Source organism: Amborella trichopoda, chromosome 9 (assembly GCF_054954075.1).
Source record: "Amborella trichopoda isolate Santa Cruz 75 chromosome 9, AtrichopodaSantaCruz75HAP2 v2.0, whole genome shotgun sequence".
Classification (NCBI taxonomy): domain Eukaryota; kingdom Viridiplantae; phylum Streptophyta; class Magnoliopsida; order Amborellales; family Amborellaceae; genus Amborella; species Amborella trichopoda.
The window spans coordinates 3,252,670-3,279,805 of NC_142344.1; the positions used below are offsets into that span (position 1 = coordinate 3,252,670).

A 27,136-nucleotide genomic window follows, 5' to 3' on the forward strand; every position below is an offset into this window, starting at 1 on the left:
GTAAATAGTCTCATTATATACATGGCAAAATTTATATAAGGTATTAGCTTTATACTGTAGAGGTAAGGTACACCTAAAAAACCATCAAAAAATGTTATTTCATCACTAGAAAATTCTCCAATTGATCATATTGGCCTTGATATATATGGATATGCAAGAAAAACTGAATTTCAAATCATAAAAATAGTGCATCTTGTAAAACAATATCTAGATTGTCCATTTTCAATATTTTCGAGGACTCATGGATCTGCTAGATTTGTACCATTTTTGGAGATTTCAATTTCACTATAGGAGTGAAAAATAGACTTTTAAGCATTGATAAGGGTTTTAACACCGAAAATATATCGTTTGATGAGATTTTGAGGTACACCTTACTATGATTGTTTAAGGGTGACGCCTTATACAAACATTCCCTTTACATACAACCCCTTTGAATAATTACAAGAAAAATTGTTTCATGCGGGCTGGACAGTATTTCTACATATGCGGTCCAAAAAGTGTAATGCATCCATCTTAAAGATGGATGCAAGTAGGTGTTCCATCTACAAACAATGGAAACGAGAGGTCCAATTTTTTTCTTACTGGAATTATTATTATTAGTTTTTAAAATTTATTTATTTTTTCATATTCATAATGTCCAAGTTAGAAATTAGATGTCCTTAAAAATTATAAAATCCAGGCCATACATGTCCTTAAAAATTATAAAAAAAATCCATGCCAAAAATAGATTTATTAAGAGGGCCGCATTTATGCTTGGGCGCATAGAAACCGGCTCTTTGAATAATTACGATATTCTAGAGTCTCTAATCCAGCTAAAGTGGGTTTGGCCCTCTGGCCCCTAGCGCTTCATTACGACAGTCAACTCCATTACAACGAGTAACACAACCGTGAAAACCGACTAGGACCATTTCCGCAAAAACCGAGAGGATCAAGGGTAATATAGTAATGTTCACTACACGGAGCAGCTCAAAAAATATAGCCTCTGCACCCCTTCCTTGAAATTCACGGCAATGGAGTTGCAGAAACTGAAGAGCCACTCTCTCTCCTCATTTCTTTCCTTCTCTTAAACGAAAACTCCATGGAATACGAAAGGATCCATAAACCTCAGGTACATTCACGCTCTCGCCCTTTCCCTCCTCGGTATCTGTGTAAAATTCAGTCGTGTCATTTTCCTCACTGTTCAAGTCTTTGGGCTTCTTCGATCTGTACAAATCGAGCCACTGAACCTCACGTTCTAGCCTCTCATGGATAATGTTTACTCGCTTTTGGTCTCATTTCTGTGTTTTTGGGGATTTTCTGAGTTTTAGTAACTGAAATGGAGGTTGTGAAGTTGCAGGTCGTGAGATCACTTGAGGTTCTTGCTGAATTTCTCTTTTTTTGTCGGTGACTTGATTGTGACTGGATTTGGACCTGTTAAGGGCTTTTTTGAGGGTTGCTGCTGTTGAGCTCTAGTTTCTAGGGCTTTTCTTGTGCTTGATTGGAGCGTGTTTTGAGCTTTTGAGGGCGAGCTTTTGTTCGGAGCTGTTTATTTGCTCCCTAGGGTTATAGGGGTTCGAATTGTGTTTTCTAGGTCTACTTTTGTCGTGTCCTAGACTACACATCAAAGCATCCTTAGCATTTGTTTTTGTTTTGTTGTTGGAATTTAGAAGTGGTACAGTCTCACTTTTAGTCTCATCCCTCTGTTTTATAAGGGTTTTGTAAGTTTTAGTAATGGTGCTGGCTGAGAATTTGCAGGTCGTTCGATCTCTTGTTGTTATTGGTGAAAATTGTGGTTGTTTTACGTGATTTGGCTTATGACTTGACTTCGTATTTGGATTGTGGCTTCTTTTAATGTGTTTCAACGGTTTCCTGTGTTGAAGTTTTATATCTAGGACCCTTTTGTGGTGAATTCCTGTGTAACTTTCTTGCTGACATTTTGATTTGATATTTTAATTTTTAGGGTTTATCTAGGATTAGGGGTCGGAATTGTGTTTTCTAGGTCTAAATTTGTGTTTTTTAGTGTTTATTTTTTTAGTTTTTGGTAATGTTATAGTCTTGCTTTCTAGTCTCCCTTCTCTGTTTTCTAGAAATTTTCTGCTTAGTTCTGTAGCAGAAGCGGGTGAGACTTTGCTGGTTATAGGATTACACTTGGTCTTTACTGAGTTTATCTATTTTTTGTCCATGCTTTTATGTCTATGATTTCCTGTGTGTTTAGATTTGGACGTTTTAGTGTTTTTTTAAGGATATGTATTGTTGAAGTTATGCTTCTAGGGCTTCTCTTGTGTTCGCTTATTATGTTTTTTTTTTTTTTTTGGTATATGTATTTTTTAATGGACAGGCCATCATTTGGAGATTCTAGATTTCTTATAGGGTTTAGGGAATTGAATTGTGTTTCTGGGGCTTATTTTGTTGTTTCCAGTTTCCCCCCCTAGTGGAAGGTTTAGCTGTCAAAGATGATTTTTGATCTAAGATGCCTTAAATTTTTATTGGTTATCTTTCTCATTAAGGTTTTTAAGTGCTTATGATTAGCATGTATTTTTTTTGCAGGAAGGGACGCTATCTCCTACTAAACTCAGACTCAAGCTTCTGGGAATTCAGAAGAGCAGAAAGGAGGAAGAAGAATATCAAGACTCCGCACAATTTGAACCTCAAGATCTTGATGAACAAGGTGAATGCAAAAACGTACATGCGTTTTTTTTTCTCCTTTCGCTCTTTTATTAAGAAATTGGTTTTGGAAGATAAGTTCCTTTTGCTTAGAGATGTGAGTTGGAAGATAGTTTCTCTTTTCTCCATTTTCTTGGAGATCTTGGTTGGAAGACAAGTTCTCTTTCCCTAAATTTTTTTTCTAATGTTAGGTGTGAGCAACTCAGGGAACTGCAACCATTTGACAGAAGGCTCGACTGTAACTTTAGCTAGTGAAGTAATTCATGATTTGAGTGTCCCATCCACAAAGGATTACCGGCCAAAGGAGAAAGCTCAAAACACTCCCAAGTCATCAAATAGTCTTGAAAATGGAAATTTTCCTCTGCCCCTTAGAATTCAAGAAGAGAGTAACACTGACTATGACAGTGGGCATGAGAGCACAGCTAGCTCTGTGTTCGAGTTTCACAAGGGAGACAAAGTTTCTTCACATCGGTCAAGTTTAGGGCCATTCGGAAGGTCACCCCCTTCCAAATGGGATGATGCAGAGAAATGGGTTGATACCCAGTATGCAAATAAACCAAAGTTGGGGGTAACTCATATGCAGGGTACTCATGGCCTTGGTTCTAAGAAAGCTGGTTTCCCTGGTCATGGGGTAAGGCAAGTGGCCCCTGGAGCTAACAATTTAGCTGTGAAGGTTGTAACCGAGGCGCCTGTTGCTGAACAAAGGTCTCTGGTTCCTGATGACGCAGATACAAAGAGGATTGACCCAAGCCAAGCTAAGCGGGAGATTGGGGCACAAAAGTTCTCGTTTCCTTTGACTGGAGCCAATACTACAAAACCAACAAATTGGCATATTGACCCATGCCCCAGTTCAGATGGATTGAGTTATCAAGTTGTGGATCAGAGGCAATTCTCTTGTGGTGACTCATTTGCGAAGCCTTCATTTCTTGTGGAGAAGCCTCTGGTTGATTCAGAAGGTAAATATTTATTTTGTTTATCCTGATTGTGTTTATTTTGTTTATCTTGATTTTGTTTATTTTGTTTGAGTGCTTCCTGAAATTTTACCCGAATTCGATTATAGCAAAAGGAAGATAAAATTTGGAAGCAATTTAGATTAAAATAGATCAAATATAGATTTTTCAATCATTTGGTGTGACATTCTATGTTTTCAAATTCGAATGGAAAGGTATATCATGATTGATGATTCTTCTGGAGAAAATGAATTCATTCGATTATGAAACGAGTAAGTGCTTGTATGGTATTTATGAACAAACAAACATAACTAAGGTTGTCATGTGTGTGTATAGACAATTTGAGAATAGGAGTACAATGTCAAGATAGAAAACCTTCATAGTTGTAGATTACAGCGGTGAATAGGGAATACTACGATGGTAAGGTGTTTTCTCCCTTGTGGATTACAGCGGTGAATTGGGAATACTATGATGCTAAGGTGTTTTCTGCAGGAGATAAAACATAAAAGCTGTGAGGAATAAAGGAACAGTTAGATGAAGGGTCACAGGGTTGATAGAACATCTAGATGAAGGGTCACAGGGTTGATAGCTTTGTTGAATCAGAGCATTGACTAGAAATAAATGTAGAACATCATTTGTTTCTGTATTTTATATATTATTATTGTTGTTTTTGAGGGGAACACATATTGCTTCTATGTTCTAACTGACCATGAGAAAGAAATGCAAAATATGGGCAACTAAATGCGCGGAGGCAACTAGTGGGATTGGCTTATTCGTCTTGATTGAAGGCACATGTCTAATGGGATGTACAGGTGGACATTTATGAGTTATGTAGCATTAAAGGGAGTGGCAGCCCAAGTTCCTGAATGATATGCATGGATATAAGAATCTCATAAGTGATGCTACATGGTGATGTTTATTTTCAATTACACTATAAAGTATAGACAAGCTGGCCACTAGATCCACAATCAGCATTAGGTTTTTGAGCATGATGTACTTTGGACAAGTAACAAGGAGGCTTTGAGTTAAGCATAATATTAAAATTATCAATAGCAAAAGCAGATAATGCAACGGAGCTAGTCGCTTGAAAAATTGGTAAGCATGAACATGAATGCTTGAAGGAAGATGTACTGCTCATGTGATGGAGATTTTCTAAATTTGGTAAACTTGAACATGAGGAAGATGTACTGGTCATGTGATGGAGATTTTCTAGAATTGACTCTTTAGTCATACAAATATATGGGATAAAATGTTACTCGATAAGGAGGTTCCTTAAGGATGAGGGGCTGGTTAGTCAAGCTATGCTGGAGTAAAGAGGTATTGCTGAGTACTGACTGATAGAGTATTTTGAAATAAACTGAGACTAGCCCATGGGCAGCGGAAACCTATTCTTCTTGCGTAATAGCTTAGCTACTAGGAGCATGGGTATGTTGTTGCTTCAGATAGTTTCTTATTAAGTACATAAGGCTTCTGCTAATTCAGTCTCGATGATGTGTTGAAGGTTGACATGTTGCTAGCATTGAGGGATGTCTGTCTTTAGCCTGAACATCTGCAATGGCACACTCTAACATTAAGATGAGCACAGATGTGACTGGGTGAGTAAAAACCATTCTGACTCTTGGCAAAGGAAGGTGGACAATGATCAATGATTCAAGTCACTCTGACAATAGGTATGTTGTTGCTTCTGCTAGTTTCTTATTAGATACATGAGTTCTTGTTAGTAAGCGCACAAAAGCTTATGGTGGTGGTAGTCAGTTTCAAATGATGTGTAGAAGGTCTAAATTTCTCAAAAAAAAGGTCTATATGTTGACAGCATTAGGATGTCCGTCTTTAGCATGAACATCTGAAATGACACAGTCAAAATTTAAGATGGGCACTGGTGTGACTGAGTGGAGTGAAGAAGTGTTCCAAACTCTAGACAAAAGGTCCATAAAGAAGGCGGACAATATCAATGATTCAAAACCTAAGTAGAAGAGGGAGCCAATTCTTGTCAAAGCATTTCAAGGTTTTGTGTAATAAAAATATGATACAAAGACATTGGCAGGATCGACAGAGCAAATAATTGAATATGGACTGAAGAAGGATAGGAGATGGGTTGCATGTTTACTACCATGTGCGAATATTAAATTGCAGCTCAATCCACCACATTGGAGAAGACAGGAAATTGGGCCCTTGAAAATGACAAAGCCAAACAAGACATGTTTTGAAGTGAAAACGAGTTGATTTAAGACATAAATCAGGGCACTGCAGGTAGCTAAGACACCAATGTGATGTGCAAAAAAGAGAACTAATAACTGGTAGAAACTCTCAAAAGTTGGATGGCTAATGGGAAAAAGAAGACAGGTAAAAAGATTTGATGAATTAATGAAAATTTTTAGAAAAAACGTGGCAAAAAGAGGATCATCTTCTGATGGCCAATTTTCAAAATGAGAAAATGGCAAGACATTTTTACGTCTTTCTTTCATATAGGAAATTAACTAACTGATGCATGTGGGGACACAGCAGATAGAAGAAAGTGGTTTGTGCATGTGATAGTGTGGACATCCGTGTCAAGCACTTGGAAAAATAAATCTTGATAGCTTATAAATGGAGAAAACATACATTACTAATTTGTGTAGTTGAACTTTATGGTGATTTTGTGAAAACATCTAAACTGTGTGCCTTATGGCAGGTAAATATGGGTTCCTTGTTCAGTAAATGTATTGATTTAATCATGAAATGGGGAAAGAAAATCTTCCATGTACACTAGTACAAGCACATCATACAAAAATGACTTGAAAGTACCCTTGTGGATACATGTGCATATCAGGAGAAATGCATCGAAATAAAAAGATGATATCTAATACATGTAGAACTCCATCAATTCTTAGCTGGGATTCTGATTTTTTTTTGGGGAATTTTTTGCCACCCCCCCCCCCCCAACCAAATATATATATATATATATATATATATATATAGGGTTTATGTTTAATAGATCATTATTTTTTGGGTAGTTCAGCTGCAGGATTCAAACTTGTGATGTGGTTTCGGTTCCAGTTATTTGCAGAACCATCCTGAAATCTCCTGATTTGTTCGTAGCATCCCGTATGGAAGGAAGCTTGGAAAATCTCTACACTACCCAATTTTAGCCAATATCAATTGATATTTAGACCTGATTTTATTTCCAGGGTGACTTAAATTGGGATGTCTCTTTCGTTGGGAACTGGTTTCTCGTTCTGTACAAGTTCCAAAGATTGAACCCATATTTGGCGACGTGTTTAGCTGAATCTGGCTCATTGTAATTCGTTGATGTTCTTGATTTCCAAAATAAAATGCAACAGTTCGCAGTAAAAGAAAAGTTAATAATATGAGAATGAAATTTCGCCAAACTTCAGTCTAAATCTTGGATTTGGTTTTGGTACTTCCTCCATCAGGCTGAAAACATTTTGAAACCATAATTTGAGCCTTACCTGAGTCTTTACTGGCATGCAAATACAGTGAAGTACCTACTCAAGAATGTCTGGAAGTCTGATATATCAAAAGATTAATTATTGCAATTTTTATAACATTCTCTTTGACTCTTGAATAATGATTTATGAAGAAAACAAAACCAGGTTTTTTAACTTGTTTTTTCCCCATTTTAGTCATGACTTTTGTAGTTACTTCTGTTGGGATCTGATTTGAATCTTTGTATTTGTTTGAACCATTAATTTTGCAGTTACTCTTAGCCGACATGATTCTTCAACTTCAGTACATAGTGCTACAACATGTATTCCTCCACCTTCAACTGTGAGGTCTGTGTCCATGAGAGATATGGGCACTGAAATGACCCCTATTGCCAGCCAAGAGCCTTCTAGAACTGGAACTCCTGTTAGAGCAACATCACCAATGCGTAGTCCTCTTTCTTCTCAACCATCGACTCCTGGTAGAGCTGCCCCTACATCTTCCCCTGTAGATGCAGGTGATAATGTCTTGGACTATAATCTAGACCTTAGCAAAAATGAGATGACTGAGAAGGAATTACAAATGAAAACACGAAGAGAAATAGTGGCACTTGGAACCCAACTTGGTAAAACAAATATTGCTGCTTGGGCAAGTAAGGAAGAGGAAGATAAGGATGCATCTACCTCTCTTAAGACTCTTGATGTGGAACGTCCTGGAAGAAGTGTAATTGAGACACGTGCAGCTGCTTGGGAGGAAGCTGAGAAAGCAAAGTATATGGCCAGGTTGATTACCTTTTCTCCTTATGCATCGTTCTTTTCTTCTTCCGTAGATCTATATATCATGTCATATTTAAGCTATGTCTCTGCCCATGGTTGAATTTCATGTTAGATTAATTGATCCACTCACTGTATTGACTTATCAGTTTTTTAGTGATGGTTGGCCTAGTTTTAGTTGTCACTTTCGCTCCACCGTACACAAGTCAATTTCACATTTTGGAAGTCTCATCCTTAAATTTACATTAGGCTCCTTTGGCTCTTCATTTGTTGGAGTGTGAGGATTAATTGAGGGCAATTGCAGATACAAACGTGAAGAAATAAAAATCCAGGCTTGGGAAAATCATCAGAAAGCTAAAACCGAAGCTGAGATGCGGAGAATAGAGGTAACACGGCGAGTTTCTTTGACTTTTATGGGTTGTGTTTAATTTCATTATGTGTTGGTATGTTTCATATGTACACTCTTGCTAATGTGCTGAGTTGTGTTCACTTGATCTGGATAGCAAGCTATAGTACACTCTAGCTTGCTTTTTTTATTTTTATTTTAGGCTTATTTATCATAGAGTTGCGAACAGTATTGTGAAATATATTTCCATGTGAAGGATGAGCCCCATATCCTTGCAATGAATTCAGACCCCACGATGAATAGAATTTGTTTGCAATACATAAGGGCATCTTTAGGTAGACCTTTACATGCATTTAATTCTATGTCTGATACTGATCCCTAATATGTTTGTCTGTGTCTATTTTTGAACCCGACATATTTGATAAACACCGCAAACAATCTACTGGATCTGTTTAACCTCACAATAAAAAGTACTTTGTTTGCTTTCAGTCACATTTAATGCTAGACAGTAATACACCTACATGGTCAATACAATCACCCCCTAAATATCTAAGCATACTTGTCTGATCTTTTTGAAAATTTACCCTCACAAAAATCTTGCTTCTTATCTCATTAGGCTTTTTCAGTATTTCTTGCATCCTAAAATTAAGATTAAACCTTTCCTTTGCATTGGTTCCGGAATTGTTCCCATTTATGTCCTGTGCCATTTCTCAAGATGTATTACTTGGGAGGGATCAGAAAGTACATGATATATTCACTGAGGTTTACCTCATCTCCTTGAGTAGCATTTTTGCTGTTTTTATTTTACAAATTAGATGAATAAAAGAAAAATAATTCTAAGTGGGTTCAGTTTTATGCGACTGAGTTTTGTTCTTTAATAAACAATCAAGAAATTTTATTGGAGAAGGAACTAGGAAAGATTGAGACTGAAGAGTCCTAGGTGAACTTTGCCAGTACCCATCCGCATCTCACCTCTGTTTAATTGTTCATGCCATCTAGAGGAATCTGAATGTGACTTCAGAAAGAAGAAAACTTGATATGTAATGACTGTTATCTTCTCTTTACACCGACTGATATTTATTATTTCTGAGGAGATTTTATGCTCTTGCTGGAGCAAAATGTACATTTGCTCCTGTAGGTAAACCGCCAGCTAGGATTTGGGGTTGTAACCAACTCAACCTAGCCATTAGCTGAAAAACAATAAAAGAAATAATTTAATTGAAAAAACGCTAGCTAGGATTTGTTTTTTAAATTACTCATCCAATGATTCTAAGTTGAATCGGCATAACAAATTCGTCTTAGTGGGTCTTTTGCTGGAGGGAGCAAACATACAATTTGCTTCCACATGAGCGCAATGTAAGTGCCCTGCTTGTTTTTTTATTTCCTTGGGTAAATGACAAGATCTACCCTTCGCGCAAGTTGTTCCCAGTAGGAGAGGGTTCTTTTTGTTCGAAAGTTAAGTACATTGATGCAGCTCACCACTAGTGTTGAGTTTAATGGTTTTTCCCATTTGCAGAACAGAAAAGAATAATTGATTTAAAAACTGGATGTTGACGGTTGTTCGATGGATTATGAAAAGCCATATTCTGTTGGGTCATCTCTGTCGAATAAATAATGGATGGTCATGGAGAGAGACCAGGCTAACAGAAAATGGCATCACCCAACCTTGTCCCCCACTGTCTCCATCACCATCGATCATTTTATTGGACCGTAACTACCCATTGGACTATGATTTCCTATTCCATCACATTGTATTATGCTTTCTTTTAATTTTTTTTTTTTTTTTTTAAATCTATACTTTGTGTAGGTTGAGGTTGAGAGAATGAGGGGTCGAGCGCATGAGAAGCTGATGAACAAGTTGGCAGCGGCTCGGCACAAGGCTGAGGAGAAGAGAGCAGCAGCTGAAGCCAAGAAGAATCAACAAGCTGCTCGAACTGCTCAACAAGCCGAGTACATTCGAAGAACAGGGCGAATACCCTCTTCTCTTGTGTGTTGGACTTGGTGTCGTTGAAACTGAGAAGCCATTTTCTTTGTAATTCATTGTTCACAAGGCTTCTTGGTAATGCACGTTTCAATGGGGCATGCATCCTCTATCATGAGCGTCTCTTTCCACTTTCCACTGAATTCGTTTGCCTCTAGCTCTAGATGTGGCTTTGGCTCTTTGGTCATGCCTTTTGGTGTTTCCATCAATGTCATGAAATTTTGGCTTCAGTAGGATTATGATTTTTCATAAAATGAGCTATACCTAGATTTGATTTTCAGAACTAAATGCAGAACTCTCTCTCTCCCTTTAAATCCCACTCTCTTGCACTCTCTTCCACACTCTAGAGTAGTGAGAAACTTCATTTTGTAAAACAAATGTTATGGGCTCATAAAGTTTGAGTCTGGTTATACGAGCAAACGGCTCAGCAGGGAAGCAGTAACTGTTGTTCCATCGATTCTGCTTGCAGATGCTGTGAGCTTCAGATCTCTCAAGGGGTGATCCTGATTTTTCAAATAAAATTGCTTCTCAGTTATATTTCTTTATTTTTACTTTGATTCATGCATCCTGAAATATGAAATAAATTATTGGATGAGGTTTTTATGAGTCAGCCAATTGTAAGTACACATGCCTTGTTATCATTGGAGCCCTTTCCCAACAATTTGGGGTTGGCATGGGGACACATGCCTCCCCTCTCTAAAATTCGCCTGAAAGGTGAATGTTTTATTCAAATTTTTAGTGATTCATGATCTAAGCTGAGGTGATCAAGAATATTAAAAAAAAAAAACTCAAAATTTTAAAAATTTAAAATCTGTAGGAAAGTGTTTTTTACTGTCCAATTGGTATTTTTATGACATCAATAATATATTCTTGGACGGGAAGTATGAGCATTGCAGAGAATAAAATATAGCACAAGACGCAGTATTCTGAACTTGAGAATCAGTAATTCAAAGAGTTTGTTTTTTTATTTTTAATTTATAAATCACCCTTTTTGTCATTAATAAGATGAGGAAAATGTGCAATGAAATAAGGAAATGACCAATTTTAGGATTGAACCACACAAGCGTAATAAACTCGTTCCTGTTTATCTAAAGTACTGGGGTTTGCCTTGGAACTACATTAAATAAAAATATTTTGAATTTTGTATGTTTATGATTCAAAAGATCAAGTATACTGTTGTACATCTTCTAGGTGGGTTATAAAAAGGTTGGTTCCGAAGTTGAAATTTCGAATTGTTTCTTCCCTTTGTATGTTTTTAAAGTGAATGGCTGGTTTGGAATTAACCACCTAGCAACAAAAAAAGTAGTAGTTAAAAAAGTATTATAAAAAAAGACCTAAATTTTCTTTTAACCTGTACCAAGCTGGGTCAAGAGATAGATTGTGCTAGGTAGGCAATCAATGTAAAATTTTACCATACGTAATCATAAATCTTGAACATGTTAGGCAACTTTTAGTCTTACTAATAATATGGCTTTTGATAGAGAAAAGTGGAAGAAAATGATTCATGTAGCCGTTAAATAATTAGGGTAAAGCTTGGATGGTGATGATGATGAACTTTAATTTTTAAAATGGAATCTTGAGCCCTAAATAAAAAAGCCTCGATTTGCAACTTCAAGTTTTGAATAAAAAATATTATAAATAGAATAAAATTACTATAAAGAGATGGTTAAAAATATAAATAGGGTGAAGTTATTTGTAAAAGTCGTAGATATTGCATATCTTTTAAGACAAGATAAAAAAGTAATGCTTCTCTTAAGATAGTGTGGGATCTATAGGGTATAGAAAAAAATAGACTGTAAATTAATGTATGAATTGTGGAAGGGTTAGGTTTACATAAGGCGCCCTCTTTATACTTTAAAAGCGAGGCATCTTTAAAATTTTACCTTGAGATATTGGTGTGGTATCAAAAATATTACGATGGCTTGAAAATCTATTTTCATCTTTAGATGTAAAAATTTAAAATTTTAAAATTAATATAGATTGAGCAGATCTATAAATATTTAAAATTTTTTGAAAATAGATGGTCCAATAAACTTATTATAATACAATATATATTATTTTATTTTATTTTTTTATTTTTTTTATTATAATACAATATATATAACTTTATTTTATTTTTTATATTTTTATATTTTTATTTATTTTTTTCTTCTAGTTCAATACATTGAGATCAAGGAGATCAATTGGTAGATTTTCAAGTGGCAGAACACTCTCTTCTAGAAGATTTACCTCAATTAATAATATATGTTATGTTCGCCAATGTGAGATGTTTACTTGTTTTAGTACTAGAGTTCAATCTTATAATTAGATTTCATAAAGAAATGTTGTAAAAACCGACCAAACTGGACCTCCCCATATGAACCGGAACCGAAAAGATGTGAGCTGGTTGCCTATCCGGCCCTGTCGCCGGGTCCGCCATAGTGGACCAGATGGTCCGTTAGTTCTTGTGATGCCCTTTTTAAGACAATACTTCTGTGCCTCATCTATGAAAAACTATTTCATACGGGCTGGAACGCATGACTACATATGCGCTTCAAAAAAAGTGCAAAGCATCCATCTTATTAATATGGATACAAGTAAGTGTTCCATCTGGAAAAATAATGGAAATAAATGGTCCAAATGTTTTCTTTTTAGAATTATTATTTTTAATTTTTTAAAATTTATTTATTTATTCATATTCATGATCTCCATAGTTTAAGTGTCTTTAAAAATTAAGTCCAAAAATCCATCTCAAAAATAGATTATTAATAAACGCGCATTTCTATATATGCGGGCTTGGGATCGCTCGTATATTCACTTGGTCATTATAAATCCTTAGGGGTACTTAGTAAAGAGAAGAGTAGGGTTTTATTGAAGTGAAAGCATGAGAGACGGAACTCGCTTCGCGGGTTTTTTGCTATCTCTCAACCAAAAGTCGACAGTTCTTGGGACTTTTTCCTGGCGAATTTCTACGGCGAATCCGGCCATCAATCCTCCCTTGTTTTGAGCCTCAAGTAAGTGTATTCAATCTTTTTGTTTAGTTGTCTGGTTAGTTGTTTTGAAAAAAAGGAAAACCTCGGATTTTTTTTGGGTTTTTGAAAGAAGTTTTGTAATGAACCTTGGATCTTTTGATTATTGATCATTGATTCTCATTCCAATATCCAATATGTGGGGTTGCTTTTTCATAGTTTTTTTCACATGAAAAATATCCTCTTTCTGTGGGTTTTTACATGCTTTTTTTTGTGGGTTTTTATGAGCAAGGCATTTCTGTTTTATGCTCTGTTTTGCTGTGAATGATTGAATGAACTATGAAGTTCATATTATTAGGGTTATTTTTATTTAGGGATAATTGGATATTAGGAATATTTTCATTTTGAGCTCACCATTTATCACTTTGAAATTCATATGCTGATTTTTCAAAATAGTGAAAAAACCACCATGAAAGAGATTAAAAAATTTAAACATATTGAAGCGCAACATGAATCATTGACTGAAATTTTCGTTTATTGGAAATTTTTATTTATTCGATTTTTTTCTTATTTTTCCACAATTTTCTCTGTCCCCCTTTTTCCTTAATTTTCTTAACAAAAAATTTTAGGTTTTTGAACCAGAATAGGTCCAAAACTAAAATTGGGGTTTTGAAACAGGACAGGTCCACAGTTTACCCTAGACTCCATAACCAGCTCTGCACCCCTTCAAACTAGAACCAGCTCTGCGCCCCTTCAAACTAGAATGGCAGGTGGAAAGATGCAGAAGAAGAGGCCTTCAATGGCTGAGAAATACCATGCAGGTACTGGAATTCAATTCCACAAATCAAAGGGACAGCACATATTGAAGAACCCATTGATAGTTGATAGGATTGTTGAGAAGGCGGGGATCAAGAACACCGATGTGGTTTTGGAGGTGGGGCCTGGGACTGGAAATTTGACAAAGAAACTTTTGGACGTGTGCAAGAATGTTGTTGCGGTAGAGATGGATCCTCGCATGGTGCTTGAACTTCAGCGTCGGTTTCAGGGCACCGGCCCCTCTGATCGCCTCAAGGTATTTGCTTGCTCTCTGGTTCAATTACTGTTGGGTTTAGAGAGACAGCGACAGCGAGCTTGTTCCCTGGTTCTATTAGGAGAGAGAGAGACGCTTCTCTCTAGTTCAATTAGCGTTGGCTTGAAAGAGAGCTCTAGTTCAATTAGTGTTGGGTTGTTGAGAGAGAGAGAGAGAGAGAGAGAGGGATGTTGGGTTGCGTATGTGAGAGAGAGGGAGTCTTTCTGTCTAGTTCTATTAGTGTTGTTTGAGAGAGAGAGAAGAGAGAGAGAGAGAGAGAGATGGGGAGAGAGAAAGAGAGAGATGGGGGGAGAGATAGAGAGAGAGAGTTTCCAAAGTCTCTTCAGTTGGATTCTTGAATTTGAAGGAATTAGGTTTGTATTTTGTTGAACAGTTTATCTTATGCTAGATTAGAACCAATAAATTATAGTAGTCTAATGGTTTATGCAGATGTGCTCTTTAACAATTGATCATAGTAGTCCAATGGTTTATGCAGATGTGCTCTTTAACAATTGATCATAGTAGTCCAATGGTTTATGCAGATGTGCTCTTTAACAATTGATCATAGTAGTCCAATGGTTTATGCAGGTGTGCTCTTTAACAATTGATCTTAATTGTCCATCTTAGGAAATGGTTTAAAGATGCCCCTTAGACTACTGAGTAACCATATGATTATAGATATTTTTCTTCAAACCCAAATGTTTTTTTGGGTTGTAATGGTGGGATTGGAGGGATGCGATTTCAGGAGCCCATAAGGCTTTAACTCTCCAGCTTTAAATGTGATATCTATAGAAAATTTGTTTCTAAATATTCGCTTCGAATATAATGACTCAAAAATTTTCTCTTTGAATATGCAGTATTTAACTATTTACCGTTGATACAAGGAGGTCACAATTACCTACAACCATACGATGCGAAATCTGATAGCTTGGGTGTATCACAAAGTTCGAGAAAATTTCTTTTGAAGTTTGAGCTTGGTCAATGATATAAATGTAGCCATCGAATTTCACATCAAATGGTCAAGTTTAATTGTGACCAACTTGTACCAAAGATAAATGGTCTCATTGTATACTTTTCCATCTTTAAAAATGTACATTTTCAAATCTCCAAGAACCAGCTAAATTGCGTCGCCCAAGAATCATGATATTACTGCATTTCAACTTTTTGGGTTATGTTCAGCGCAATCTTCAACACATGGCAATGTTGGAACCCGTGGGTATCTTGAGAACAGTTTTAAGCCATTTCCTGTTGTGGCGCAGTCCTCAATTTCGACTTTTCTTTGCAACTGCTAAAGAAGGAACCAACACTTCACAAATTGAACATTTGTTTCAATGGGGTGTGCACTGGTGAAAGCATGAGAAGTTTGAAAAGAACGGTTGCCATGAAGTTGGACCGCTTGATATACTAGAATTTGCCAACCATCTTCTTAGATAATTCAGTGAGGAATACAATGGATCAAGTCTAGGTTAGAAACAAGAAGCATGATGAGTAAGGAGTAGACCTGGTTAGTGCAAGTGAGTTAGGACATTGTGTCTAATCTTTGTAGAAATAGTGTATTACTGCTCCCTATGAAATGCCTGTTGGCCAAGAAGAGATATTTTCTTATATTTCCTTTTGAGTGAGCGAGTTAGCTTGTTTATGAGATAGACGTCGAGCCTTAGACGTCTTTCAGTGCAAACTGGATGTCACACCATTAAGCCAAAGGCCTGGTTGGCAACCATGAAGAGATATGGTGCATGATTCATTTGCAATCAACAAAACATCATGGAAGCGTTATGGTTTTTTTATTGTGTTTTTTACTCCCATGTATTGACTTACATATTCTAGAGTGTATGTGTGTGCGCTCCCCTTGTGTTCCAAATTGTTTAGCTCATTTGCTAATTGGCAAAAATTAGGGACTCACACAAGTCAATTTGGCTTGGGATGAAGCCCCATTTCTATGATTCAGCTGAGTCCAGCTGAATCTTATATTTTCATGGTCGAGTCTTTCCTGTGTCTAACCAAATTCAATCAACTAGGGATCAAGCGGAATGCCTACTCTGTTGCAACGTTTAAACCATGCATGTTACTACAAGGGTATTACATTTGCCATTCTTACGCAGGACATACATAAATTTATATGCACATATAGGTGCTTACATAAATGCCTAAATTATGTTGATAAGTTGATGCCTATGTCCAGTGAGTATGGGGTCATTTTTTTTTTTTTAATGCGTCTTTGCTGAGATTTTTTATTTTTTTTTGTTGGGGTGATCGTGGCGTGGAACGTGCAGATAAGTGGTGATTATTATATTTGGCATTTCATGTATTAGAGAATGGATGTGTTTCTTGGTTAGGGGGGTCTTAAGTTCATCTTCTTTCCCCTCCACTACTACTCGTCCTTCGAAAGCATTTCAGTTGCTTTGATGCCTTCTCAATGTGTCTATTTAATGTGAGTTCAGAGGATGGGCTGCAGGTGGAGAATAAGAGGAAAGGCAGCAACTTTATCTCTTGAAATATGCCTTTATTGTTTGATTTGGAGTTGAAATATTAGTTAATCTATTTATACCATTCACATGGGTCAGAAAACAGTGGGTAATATTTAGAAGAGGATAGGAGGGAATATTTACCTAAAATACCCTTTTCCAGAAAGTACCAATACAATAGGTGTGGCAATCTGATGGGTGTGACCCGAACCAGGTCCCAGTCCATGTTTTGGACCCTATTGAATCAGGTGGGGTCCAGGTTGTGGTCAACCCGACCCTAAATATATGAACAATATACTGAATAATATAAAATAATTTTTTTTGTTCTTTTATTAATTTCTAGACCCGGGTTCTAATGACTTGGGCAGTTGGGCCTGACCCGGGTTCTAATGACTTGGGCAGTTGGGCCTGACCCGGGTTCTGGACCCTTTGGGGACCCAGACCAGACCCATTGCCAACCCCTACAATGCAATTTTTAATGGTATTTTTGTAAAGTTAAAAATGAAACCTCGTATTCTATGGATTTCCAGGTGTTCCTCTCACTCTACCTGACTTCATCTCTCCTCGCTCTCTCTAAATATCTGTCTACACCTACACCTCTTCTCTCTCTACTTGCCATCTTTCTCTTCCTCTATTCGCATCAATCCTTCTACTCGCTGTCCCATCTTTCCCTGCACATAGGCTTTCTTGCTGCAGCCATTACAGTTACTAAAACCAGTCCCCTATGGCTGAGAGCCTCTATTTCTCATCTTCCTCCTACTATGGTTTACCTTTTACTCTTTATAGCCTCCTTTCCGTAACCAGCAAGAGAGTAAGACCTGCAATGCCTTCTGCCATTTTCCCTCGTCCCTGCTTTTCACCCCCCCCCCCCCATCTTCTTCTTCTTCTCTTCATTGCCCCTGCACGTCCACTAGTTGCTATCATCATTCCTCATCCTTCTTGCCATTGTACCTCAGCCCTCAATCCCTTATTTTAGAGAAGGAAAAGGGAATAGGGGTTTGCTGTAACTTGCCCCATCTAGAGAGATAAGGGGCGAGGTCAATCTGCTGCTGCTGTGTGTGTGTGTGTGTGTGTGTGAGAGAGAGAGAGAGAGAGAGAGAGAGAGAGAGAGAGAGAGAGAGAGAAAGAGAGGGAGGGAGGGAGAGGGAGAGATCAACCTTTCTCTCTAGTTCAGTTGGCGTTATTTTGTGGGAGAGAGAGAGAGAGATCCATGCATATGGTGTGGCCAGTGCTTATTCACTTTATGTTTTTAATTTATTGGTGTATTTTAGCATCATAACTCCAGCACCAGGACTCCAGTTGTGTTACCAACTTTATGCCCACAGCTAGTTTAATGATCTCAAATGTGTAATACGTGAGCACATATCGCGAGTATATTACGCTATTAGATCATGTGCACACTTTAATAATTGTATATACAATGTAATACATGGTGCCCACATTTATTTACCAAATATTGGTCTACTTGTATTTATTTGTATTCCATTATATATTAAGCATTGAGACCAACATTATTCATTGTTTATGTCTGCCTTTGCATTCTATATTCCATGAAATGCATCATTTGGACTCTATGATTGTAATAGAGCAAATGAGGTTTCAGGTTATACAGAGTTTTGATAATGGTTCATGCGTGTAATGCTTATCACGAATTTTTTCTGGAGTAGGTTGTAAAACTCACTGTTTTCCTATGATAGTGTAGCCATTCAATACCGGAATAAGCTTTATGTTAGTTTATTTTATTGTTAAAGACTAGTGTAACTGTATGATCTCGATCTGCTGGAGCTCTCTAACAACACCTGCAACTTGTCAGGTTATTCAAGGTGATGTTCTCAAATGTGAACTGCCATACTTTGATGTCTGTGTGGCCAACATACCCTACCAAATATCGTCTCCCCTTACTTTCAAGCTTTTGTCGCACCGGCCCATGTTTCGCAGCGCTACCATCATGTTTCAGAGGGAGTTTGCCATGAGACTTGTTGCAAAGCCAGGAGACAGCCTTTATTGTCGTCTTTCTGTTAATACCCAGCTCCTTGCTCGAGTCTCTCACCTCTTAAAAGTTGGAAAGAATAATTTTAGACCCCCGCCTAAGGTGGACTCCTCAGTTGTAAGAATTGAGCCTCGAAAGCCACTTCCACCTGTGAGCTTCAAGGAGTGGGATGGGCTCATTCGTCTTTGTTTCAGCCGAAAGAACAAGACTTTGGGCTCAATTTTTCGTCAAAAATCTATACTTTCCTTGTTGGAGAAGAACTTTAAGACTGTTCAGTCTTTGCAAGAAGGAATGGCTGATGTCTCCATAGGTGATGCAGCTGTATTGGGCGATACTTCAGGGGACTTGAGCCTGGAAATTGATGAAGCCATGAGAGATGACGACGATATGGAGGTTGAGGGTGATGACATGGAAGCCGAGGCTTCTACTTTCAAGGATAAGGTGTTGGGTATCTTGAGAGAGGGAGATTTTGAAGCGAAGAGGTCCTCAAAACTCACTCAAGTGGATTTCCTCTACTTGCTCTCTTTGTTCAACAGGGCCGGTATTCACTTTTCCTGATGCACGCCCTTTTGCTTGAAGTTCTTTTCGGCGTTGCTTTTGAGCTCCATTTGAGTGGAATAGGTTTCGAATTTTGTACCACTAGATTCCCGGTTTTGCAGTATTTGAGTATGAGATTTTGCGTTGCAGTTGTGAAATTTAGAATGTCGGGAAAGAGGTTGGCGTTAGCCAAATTAGTCAACATTTATATGTTTCGATGCAATAACAAAATGTTATTTGTAACAAGTAGTTTTGTTAGTTGGTTAATCGTTCACATTTTATTCATGAAATGGGTTGGATTGGTATTATTCTGGATATGGCAAAATCATTCTATTAGATCGAATAAGTACATTAAGTACTTTGTGTCAGAATTGAAAAAGTCTATGGTTCGAATTTTGAGTATTCTCTTATGTAGCACCTTTTTCAACATTGAATCCTTGTATTTTCAGTTTTGTAAGTTTAAATACACAAAAATATATATGATGCTTGTTGAGAATTGTTTCGGGTGTTCAGACCAGCGATCCACTGCCTGATCTTATCAATGGATGGTGGCCCGTTAGGTATAGCTGCTGACCTTAACCCTCTATGGGCGGTAGAGCATCCCTATTATATTTTTGGCAATGTTTAAAAAAATAGATAGGCAAGCTGAATCGATCTCAAAATTCATGTCAGATTGGTGGATTGGCGAATCCGACAAGAAAATCGGGCTTCAAGTTTCGGCCCAAAAAGATTTTAAAAAATCACTAAATTACTTTTAAAATCTAGTTTTTTATGTTTTCAAAGAAATTTGGATTTTTTTTTTTTTTTTTCTTTTTTCTTTACATCCTTTTGGAGTTTCCTTTTCCCCTTAATCGGCCTAAAATTTACAGACGGACCCTGAGAAGAGCAGCCTTTTGGAGTTTCCTTTTCCCCTTAATCGGCCTAAAATTTACCGACGGACCCTGAGAAGAGCATACAAATGGTGCAGAACTTTTTCAGGATAAAGGGGTCCAGCGAAAATTATTTAGTCTCAAATTTGAGCTTAATCCCACATCAAATGGTCAAAATATAGCCCCTCAAATTTTACGATTTGGGACGATAAAGGGTGCTCCCTCTATCGACTCCAAATTTACAAACAGCCCCAAGAAAACCGACCGTTGTTCATGGGAGAGAGGAACAATGCTGAGCTGAAGTTTCGAGTTTAAGGTCGATCCAATGTCGGGAAGTAACTTTCTAAAGCAATATTAAGTGGACTATCAAAGGACCACAAAACGTTTGTAGAAAACTGCACAATGTGACCATGGTCTAGCAATTAAGAACAATTTTCCAGCAATGTGCAAGTTCTCTTCCTCTTAAAGTTTTGACTGTATCTCATGATTTTCCAAACGAACTCAAATTTTGATATGTTTTTTCCCACTCAGCAAGTTCTATTATATATATCGAGGAGGTTCCTAAAGTAGATTATGGTTAGATTGAAGGAAAAAGTAAGGGGTTGAAAGTGCATTATGGTTATTTGAAAGTGGATTCATGTGCAGTAGTAGTTGCCATGACTTCGATGTTCTTCATAAGCAGTGCGCTATATCAGATAGCAGACCACAATTAATTGGGAAAAGTTATGATGATGATGATGATTTTTTACTTAATCCCCTTTCACTGTTAAATTGGTATTGGGTTAAAAAAATGTTGGCCCCATAATAGAGAGAAGTTGCTTGAAAAACAAGGACAATTTTTTTTTTTTTTAAAAGGACCCAATAATTTGATCATATTATTTCTTAGAGTTTTTAATCCACATTCCTACTCAACGTTTTAAGGATAATTCCACAAGATTTTGGTGGTTGATCGTCAAATAACATCCAATAACCTGTGAAATTGGAAGAATTCTAAGGGAGCATGGAGTGTTCTTGAGAAGTTGATGCCGAACCTATAAGATGATTATAACTCCCTCAATCTTGGGAGTTTTTTATCCAAATTTATCATAAAATGATGATGGAAACTTTTTCCACAAAAATCCAAGAGAAAATTCGAACAAAAACTGCCAAGATCAAACAAGTGGGAATTAGATGCTAAGGGCATGTTCACGATATTTTAAAGTTTTAACCACTCAAACTGTCCAATTTTTTGCCCAATCATCCATCATCTGGGGACCGTTATTGAGATCCCCATGCTTCTTATGAACTCTACATAAACCCCTTAACCCCAAGGTTGAGAAACTTTTAATAGGATGAAATAAAACTCGTGCCCTCCTAATTTAGGGTTTCTATACCCAAATGCCCTCTCCCAAATTTTCAAATTTCGGGAATACCCTTAAATGGATAAGAAAATATCCCAGAATTCCTCAAAACATCCAAAAGTCCTTAAAATCCCAAATTACTTTGGCTATCCTTAGCAAACCCCGAAATCCGTAAACACCAAAGTTGAAAGGTACAGCAAGCCAACAAGATTGAAAGCTAGGAAAACGGATTTTTAGAGCAGATCAACCTCAATTGGCAAGAGTCACCAATACCGGTACTGTGACACACCATCTCTACTCACATATCTCGAGCAAAGCGGGGCCATATTCCCTGCAAGAGACTTGGCATTAAATCTTCACTCGGTGTATCGACATATCGAATCGAGCGAGTGGGCTTCCCTTGATAACATAGAGGATCTGGCCACACCCAATTTGGGAAATTCACGAACCCACCCCCTCTGCAAGTACTTCGGTACTCATATGTAACAAATTGAATATTGTTCTTCCTATTTGCGTGCATTCTTTGATTGGAGTCAGATTTTCAATCTAAAACACCTAATCACACACGCAAGCTCATGTCTCTCTCTTAAGGAAAAAATTTATATAAAGTATCAACCTTATATTGTACAAGTAAGGTGACTGAAAAAACCCACTAGAGAAAGTTGTTCTTATGTTAGAAAACCTTCAAATCAATCGAGATTCATAGACATGACCAAAAAAAGGATTTTTAATTCTAAAAATAGTTCATCTTCTAATACATTATCTGAACAGTCTATTTCAATATTTTCAAGTGTTTATAGATCTGCTTGATCATCACCAATTTTGGAACTTTAAATTTCATAATTACATGAAAGCATAGATTTTCATATTATTGCAAGGCTTTGCGGTAACGAAACTACATTATAGGCATAGTTTGAGGTACACCATACTTCAATTGTATAAGGTTGACACCTTATACAAACCTCACCCTCTACTAATATACCTAAAACTAGTTAAGATTTTTACGTATGAATATAATTTGTCCTTTGCTCTATGTATTTGTTGGCATGTGCATGAAAGTAATATATATGCATGGATTACTTGCCTTTAAAGTAGTCACATATTTATTAGAATAAATTTCAATTATGAGAATTATAATCAATATGGCACTCAAGATACTATAATATGCAATGGAGTGTAGTGCTCTTACTTTTCAAAAGATAGTTCACTCTTCCTAAGATGCATACGACCAAGCCATTGTGAGATTTGGTTCGAATGTTGAGGCTTGAGAGTGAGACCAAGGCTTAAATTACGGGCCGTTGCAATAAAAGGGGAATTTATCAAAGTACTCATGAGGGATGAATATAACAACTTATCTATTCCTTTAATTTTATTTCAAAAGAGGAGCGATTTGTATAGAGTTGAGGCTCTAAACAATCAAATTACAGCACACCTTCAAATAATGTGAGAAATGTGGTTTCGATATTGGAAATCTTTGTAAAATTTTTAAAATATATTTTCATTTTTAATAATAAAATTTAAAGCTTCAAAAATAGTGTAGATCGAGCAGATCTATGAAAAGTTTAAAATCTTGAAAATTGACGGTCTAAATTGCCTTACAAGATGCACTATTTCTAAAACTTGAAATTTGTTTTTTTTTCTCATGTTCATTTATCTTGATATCAAGATCATCAATTAGAGGATATTTGGACATCAAAACAACCTCTTCTGATGAAATTTTTTAAGTGGGCTCTAATTTGATTGTTTAGAGCCTCGGCTCTATGTAAACTTTTCCCTTTCAAAATACCCATATAAAAGCACGTGATCTTGAGTTGGAATAGTTGTAAATAACTAGATCTTGATTTGGAATAGTTGTAAAAAGCTAAAGTGTTAAATAGTTCAACTCTTATGAGTATTTTGAACAATTTTCTTAATAAAAATGATGGCCATTGTAAAGGAAATGACCTTGCTTGCGACATTATTTAAAGGTAATGGGTATGAATATAGGTGTAACAAACGATTTGGGAACTAAATAACGACCTTTGTTTTGTATGTTTAAGAATCTTTTGCATGTTTAAGAATCAAGAATTGGATAACAATTGTTAAATTTTTCCTTACTCTATTCCATGCTCAGGTAAAGAGGTTAGATTCTGCTTGGTAGACATCCAACATAAACTTTATCAAAACTTATTATGAATGGCGGATCAAGATTCGTGTAGCCAACTCCAATTAGTTGAAAAAAGGATTTGACGATGATGATGAATTGGGTAACAATTCGAGCACCTTCTGATTCTACTCTGCGCAACTTGGCCATAGTAGTGAAAAATCATGTAAAACAAAATGCATAGAACTTTAGAATTACCCTAATCCCCAAAGTGAACCCATGACTAGCCTGATTCTGGACAATCCAAGCAATTCTCAACTTGGGACCATCTGGAACCCGGTATCCCTCGGTTCATGGTGCCAAGCCAACTTGACGATCTTTGAGTCGGATCGCCTATTATTCAACCAATGTTATTTTGTGATTTATATGGAGGTTGTCCAAGTTCAACCCAAATCATTTTGGATACGTTAAAGCCTCAAAATCTTTTATTGTTTTCCTTTGCAGCACAAGCAATAAGTAGAGAAAGGGAGATCATATTTACTTTTGTTTAAAATTGAGAGTGAGGGAGATAGAGATTACATTTGAAAGAAAGAGAGAGAGAGCACATATTACATTTGATTGATCGGTAGAGAGTAAGATATTACATTTGATTGATCGGTAGAGAAAGAGAGAATACATAGATGAGAGAATGAGATTATATAAAAGTGTTAGAGAGAGAGAGAGGCTGAAAGATATTATATAGATGAGAAAGAGAGAGAGATATTTACAAATATTACATGTGATTGATCGGTAGTTGGGTCATATTATTGGAGGGGATTTTGGCAATTCTCCAATGAATGTGTTGATGGCATCCAATGCCAAGAAAAACATCAGCTTTTTCCCTTGTAGTGGGTGGGGGGGGGAGGGGTTGGGGTTTAAACTTTTCCTACTGCCCTTTCATGTATTTGATATTATATGATATGGGAGGAGGAGCATTTAAGCTCAAATTGCCACAAACAACTAAAAGACTTTTAGAACCCTCCCTCCAATTTGCATTCCCTTTTTATTGAAAAGTGGAAACCATTTTGTCCCATAGCAAATACACAAAACACTTTCAAGAACCCTAGAGAAGCCTCCCCCCACCCTAAGTCCCTAACATTCAGCCCCGTTCCCCTTTATCACATTGCATGTGAGGGGGTTGGATATGCATTGGGCCCAAAATATCTCTTTGTAGAATGTGGGGTCTTCTCATCTTAATTTGTAGGGCAAAAATGGGCACATTACATGTCCCTTTTCAATATTTTCATCAACCATGGCTATCATAAATGTATGATGGCAATGGGAGAAAAATTGAAAAGCCATGGATGGATCCACTAAAATGGCCTAGAAACCCTAGAGGGATGGGTACTTTTGATTTGGGCCACACAAGCTTGTGAAAAGGGGAAATAATGGAAAAAAGAGAGAGAATTGGTCCAATCAATAGGGCCTCTTGAGCAAGATTTTCCACCGGCAAAGTTTCCTTATTCAGATCTAGGCCGTCCATTTCATTGTTTCCATCATCCAGGAAGTTGGTCTTTCATCGAAATTGGAATTTGCATCAAGTTGGGTCCTTCTACTTTTTGGCAATGTGGGGCCCCTCCTTTTGTGTGTACTATAGAGAGAGAATGAGAGAGACAGATATATCATATTTGCTCAATGAAGGCTTAGTTATGAGACATTCTTTGGATTATGGCTGCTTGGGAGAGAGATTAGGAGACATTCTTTGGATTTGGCTGCTTGGGAGAGAGATTAGGAGACATTCTTTGGATTTGGCTGCTTGAGAGAGAGAGATTAAGAACATTCTTTGGATTATGACTTCTTGAGAGAGATAGAGAGATATCAAAACCCTATATTATGGCAGTTTTTGACATGATGAGCTTTCCCAAACTAAGCACATGATGCTCCCCTTCTTGCATAATTAATGTTACTTTATCCCCACAACATTCTCTTTAGGCTCATAGCTTTGTCAATCCCTTAAGTCTTCCTTTTACACCATGTCAAAGCCCTAACTTTTAATATATGAAAGGGTCCTAAGAAGCCCACGTTGCTGGGGTAGCAGCCGACCAGCAACTAAAGAATTATATGGCACCTAGTCCCAGTAGAGACTATAACATGCCATATTTTAGGAAAAGTATTTAGTGAGTCAGTCGAACTCATGCCTCTACCCTGGTTTTCAAGGGATTTAGGACAAGAAAAACACATTTTTGTTTTTTTTTTTTTTTTTTTTTTCAGATCCAGGAATTTGAAACTCTAAAATTAGTGCACATCTGATGTTCTTTGTAGGACATAAATGTGTGGTCCAAAAAAAAATACAAAATAGACTTTTTTTCAAGGCTCGATATCTAAATCGTTTTTTTATCCAAATTCCTGGTTGTGGGCAAAAATTTTGGATCCAAAATCCATCTCTAAGATGAATCTCAGTGAGGAGGAGACATTGTAACTTATTCACGGGTGCATCTGAATCCTGACACAAATGGTAGAAACCAATTTGAGATTTAAATGGTCGGTTCAGTTTTTACGGCTCTAACATGGCATTTGAAATGTGACTTGACTTTGATATGAAATAGGGCATCATGTTTTCATTTTCAAGTCTCCACCTCACATTGGGATGAAGATAAATTATTTTGGATAGGTTTGTGAGTTTTATTTTGCCTTCCTTTTCAAATTTGTAAAATTGAAAATAAACTTATCATATATAAAGAAAGTTGTTATCATTATTTTCATTTTCTTATAAGGAAATTAGACCATTTTTAGGGGCTTGTGTCCTTGTTTACTTTATGGTACAAGGGCATCCCATATAAATACAATAAGCTAGGATTGGAACAATAGATATTGACCCCACACTAGAGAGGTCCAACCAATTTGCCATTCAAATGTGTCTCCTGCTCTAGCTTACAAGTGGGGGGCTTTATGCACACATGATGTTTGCATATACATATGTTTTTTTTGTCTTATCAATCAAACTTTGTGTTTTAATGTTTTCGCAGAATTTGCATAGAAATTAATCCATTGGTGATGCTTTTTATTTTTATTATTTTTTGTAGTCTTTACGCCTTATCATATGTTGACGTTTATTATTTGGGGAAGTATTTTGTGAGGTGAGAATCTGATGAAGCTGTAATCCAAATCCCGCAGGAAAATGTAGATTTGTTGTTGAAAATCCTTCAAATCAACCATCTCGACCCTAGCAACCAAATAACTAAAAAAGTACTTCAAGCCTTAAATATAGTTTATCTTGTAGTAGCTTTTTTGGATTGTTTGTTTCAATTGTTCACAGATCTACCTGATATGTATTATTTGTAGAGCTTCAAATTCTATAGTCCGGGCAGAAATAAATTTGCAGGATGTAACAAGGGTTTCCTGTGCTAGAACTGCATTTTCTGATAGGATTATAGTTTGACCAAATATTTTGAAGCAAAAATTACATGCTTATTACTTTGTTTACGACTGTATTCTTTCAAAATTATTATTGAGGTGGGTGACCATCCCACTAGTCCAAATGTGCTTATTCATGCTTTTTTATTGGTGGGGAAGCTTATCCATGCTATCCTTCATACAAATGTATGGTTCAATGGCTCCTACCAAAAGGGCCCAGCACGTCTAAAATGCAAGGTGCCTTTGCACAGTCTTAAGGAAGGGTGACACCCTACCTATCCAACACCCTTTTTGAGGCTAAATTATTATTAAAGGAAAATATTATG

At 36.8% G+C, this 27,136-nt stretch overlaps 2 protein-coding genes across 4 annotated transcripts; both read left to right on the plus strand.

Moving 5' to 3' along the window:
* The first annotated feature begins 1,004 nt into the window (after positions 1–1,004).
* On the plus strand, positions 1,005–10,404 carry LOC18437710 (Remorin family protein). 3 transcript variants are annotated; one of them, XM_006847910.4, is made up of 6 exons: positions 1,005–1,354; positions 2,527–2,647; positions 2,835–3,599; positions 7,291–7,798; positions 8,094–8,175; positions 9,943–10,404. In XM_006847910.4, the coding sequence occupies exons 1-6, from the start codon at positions 1,316–1,318 to the stop codon at positions 10,144–10,146; spliced, it is 1,719 nt and encodes a 572-aa protein (XP_006847973.1). In that variant the 5' UTR covers positions 1,005–1,315; the 3' UTR covers positions 10,147–10,404. The 3 variants fall into 3 exon arrangements, with proteins under 3 accessions (XP_006847973.1, XP_020525198.1, XP_011624687.1); XM_020669539.2 differs by having other exon boundaries at positions 1,005–1,336; XM_011626385.3 differs by having other exon boundaries at positions 1,005–1,108.
* Positions 10,405–13,776: 3,372 nt separating this feature from the next.
* DIM1A (Ribosomal RNA adenine dimethylase family protein) lies at positions 13,777–19,371 on the plus strand. Its single transcript, XM_020669694.2, has 2 exons — positions 13,777–14,136; positions 18,412–19,371. Exons 1-2 carry the CDS (start codon positions 13,828–13,830, stop codon positions 19,144–19,146), a joined length of 1,044 nt encoding a protein of 347 aa, XP_020525353.1. The 5' UTR covers positions 13,777–13,827; the 3' UTR covers positions 19,147–19,371.
* The last annotated feature ends 7,765 nt before the right edge of the window (positions 19,372–27,136 follow it).

Excerpts from the sequence above, each read along its gene's own strand:
- LOC18437710 (XM_006847910.4), top strand. The coding sequence starts at position 1,316 with ATGGAGGTTGTGAAGTTGCAGGTCGTGAGATCACTTGAG. Across the intron at positions 1,355-2,526 it reads AGGTCGTGAGATCACTTGAG|GAAGGGACGCTATCTCCTAC; the intron begins GTTCTTGCTGAA and ends TTTTTTTTGCAG. Across the intron at positions 2,648-2,834 it reads TCAAGATCTTGATGAACAAG|GTGTGAGCAACTCAGGGAAC; the intron begins GTGAATGCAAAA and ends TTCTAATGTTAG.
- DIM1A (XM_020669694.2), top strand. The coding sequence starts at position 13,828 with ATGGCAGGTGGAAAGATGCAGAAGAAGAGGCCTTCAATGGCTGAGAAA. Across the intron at positions 14,137-18,411 it reads GCCCCTCTGATCGCCTCAAG|GTTATTCAAGGTGATGTTCT; the intron begins GTATTTGCTTGC and ends GCAACTTGTCAG.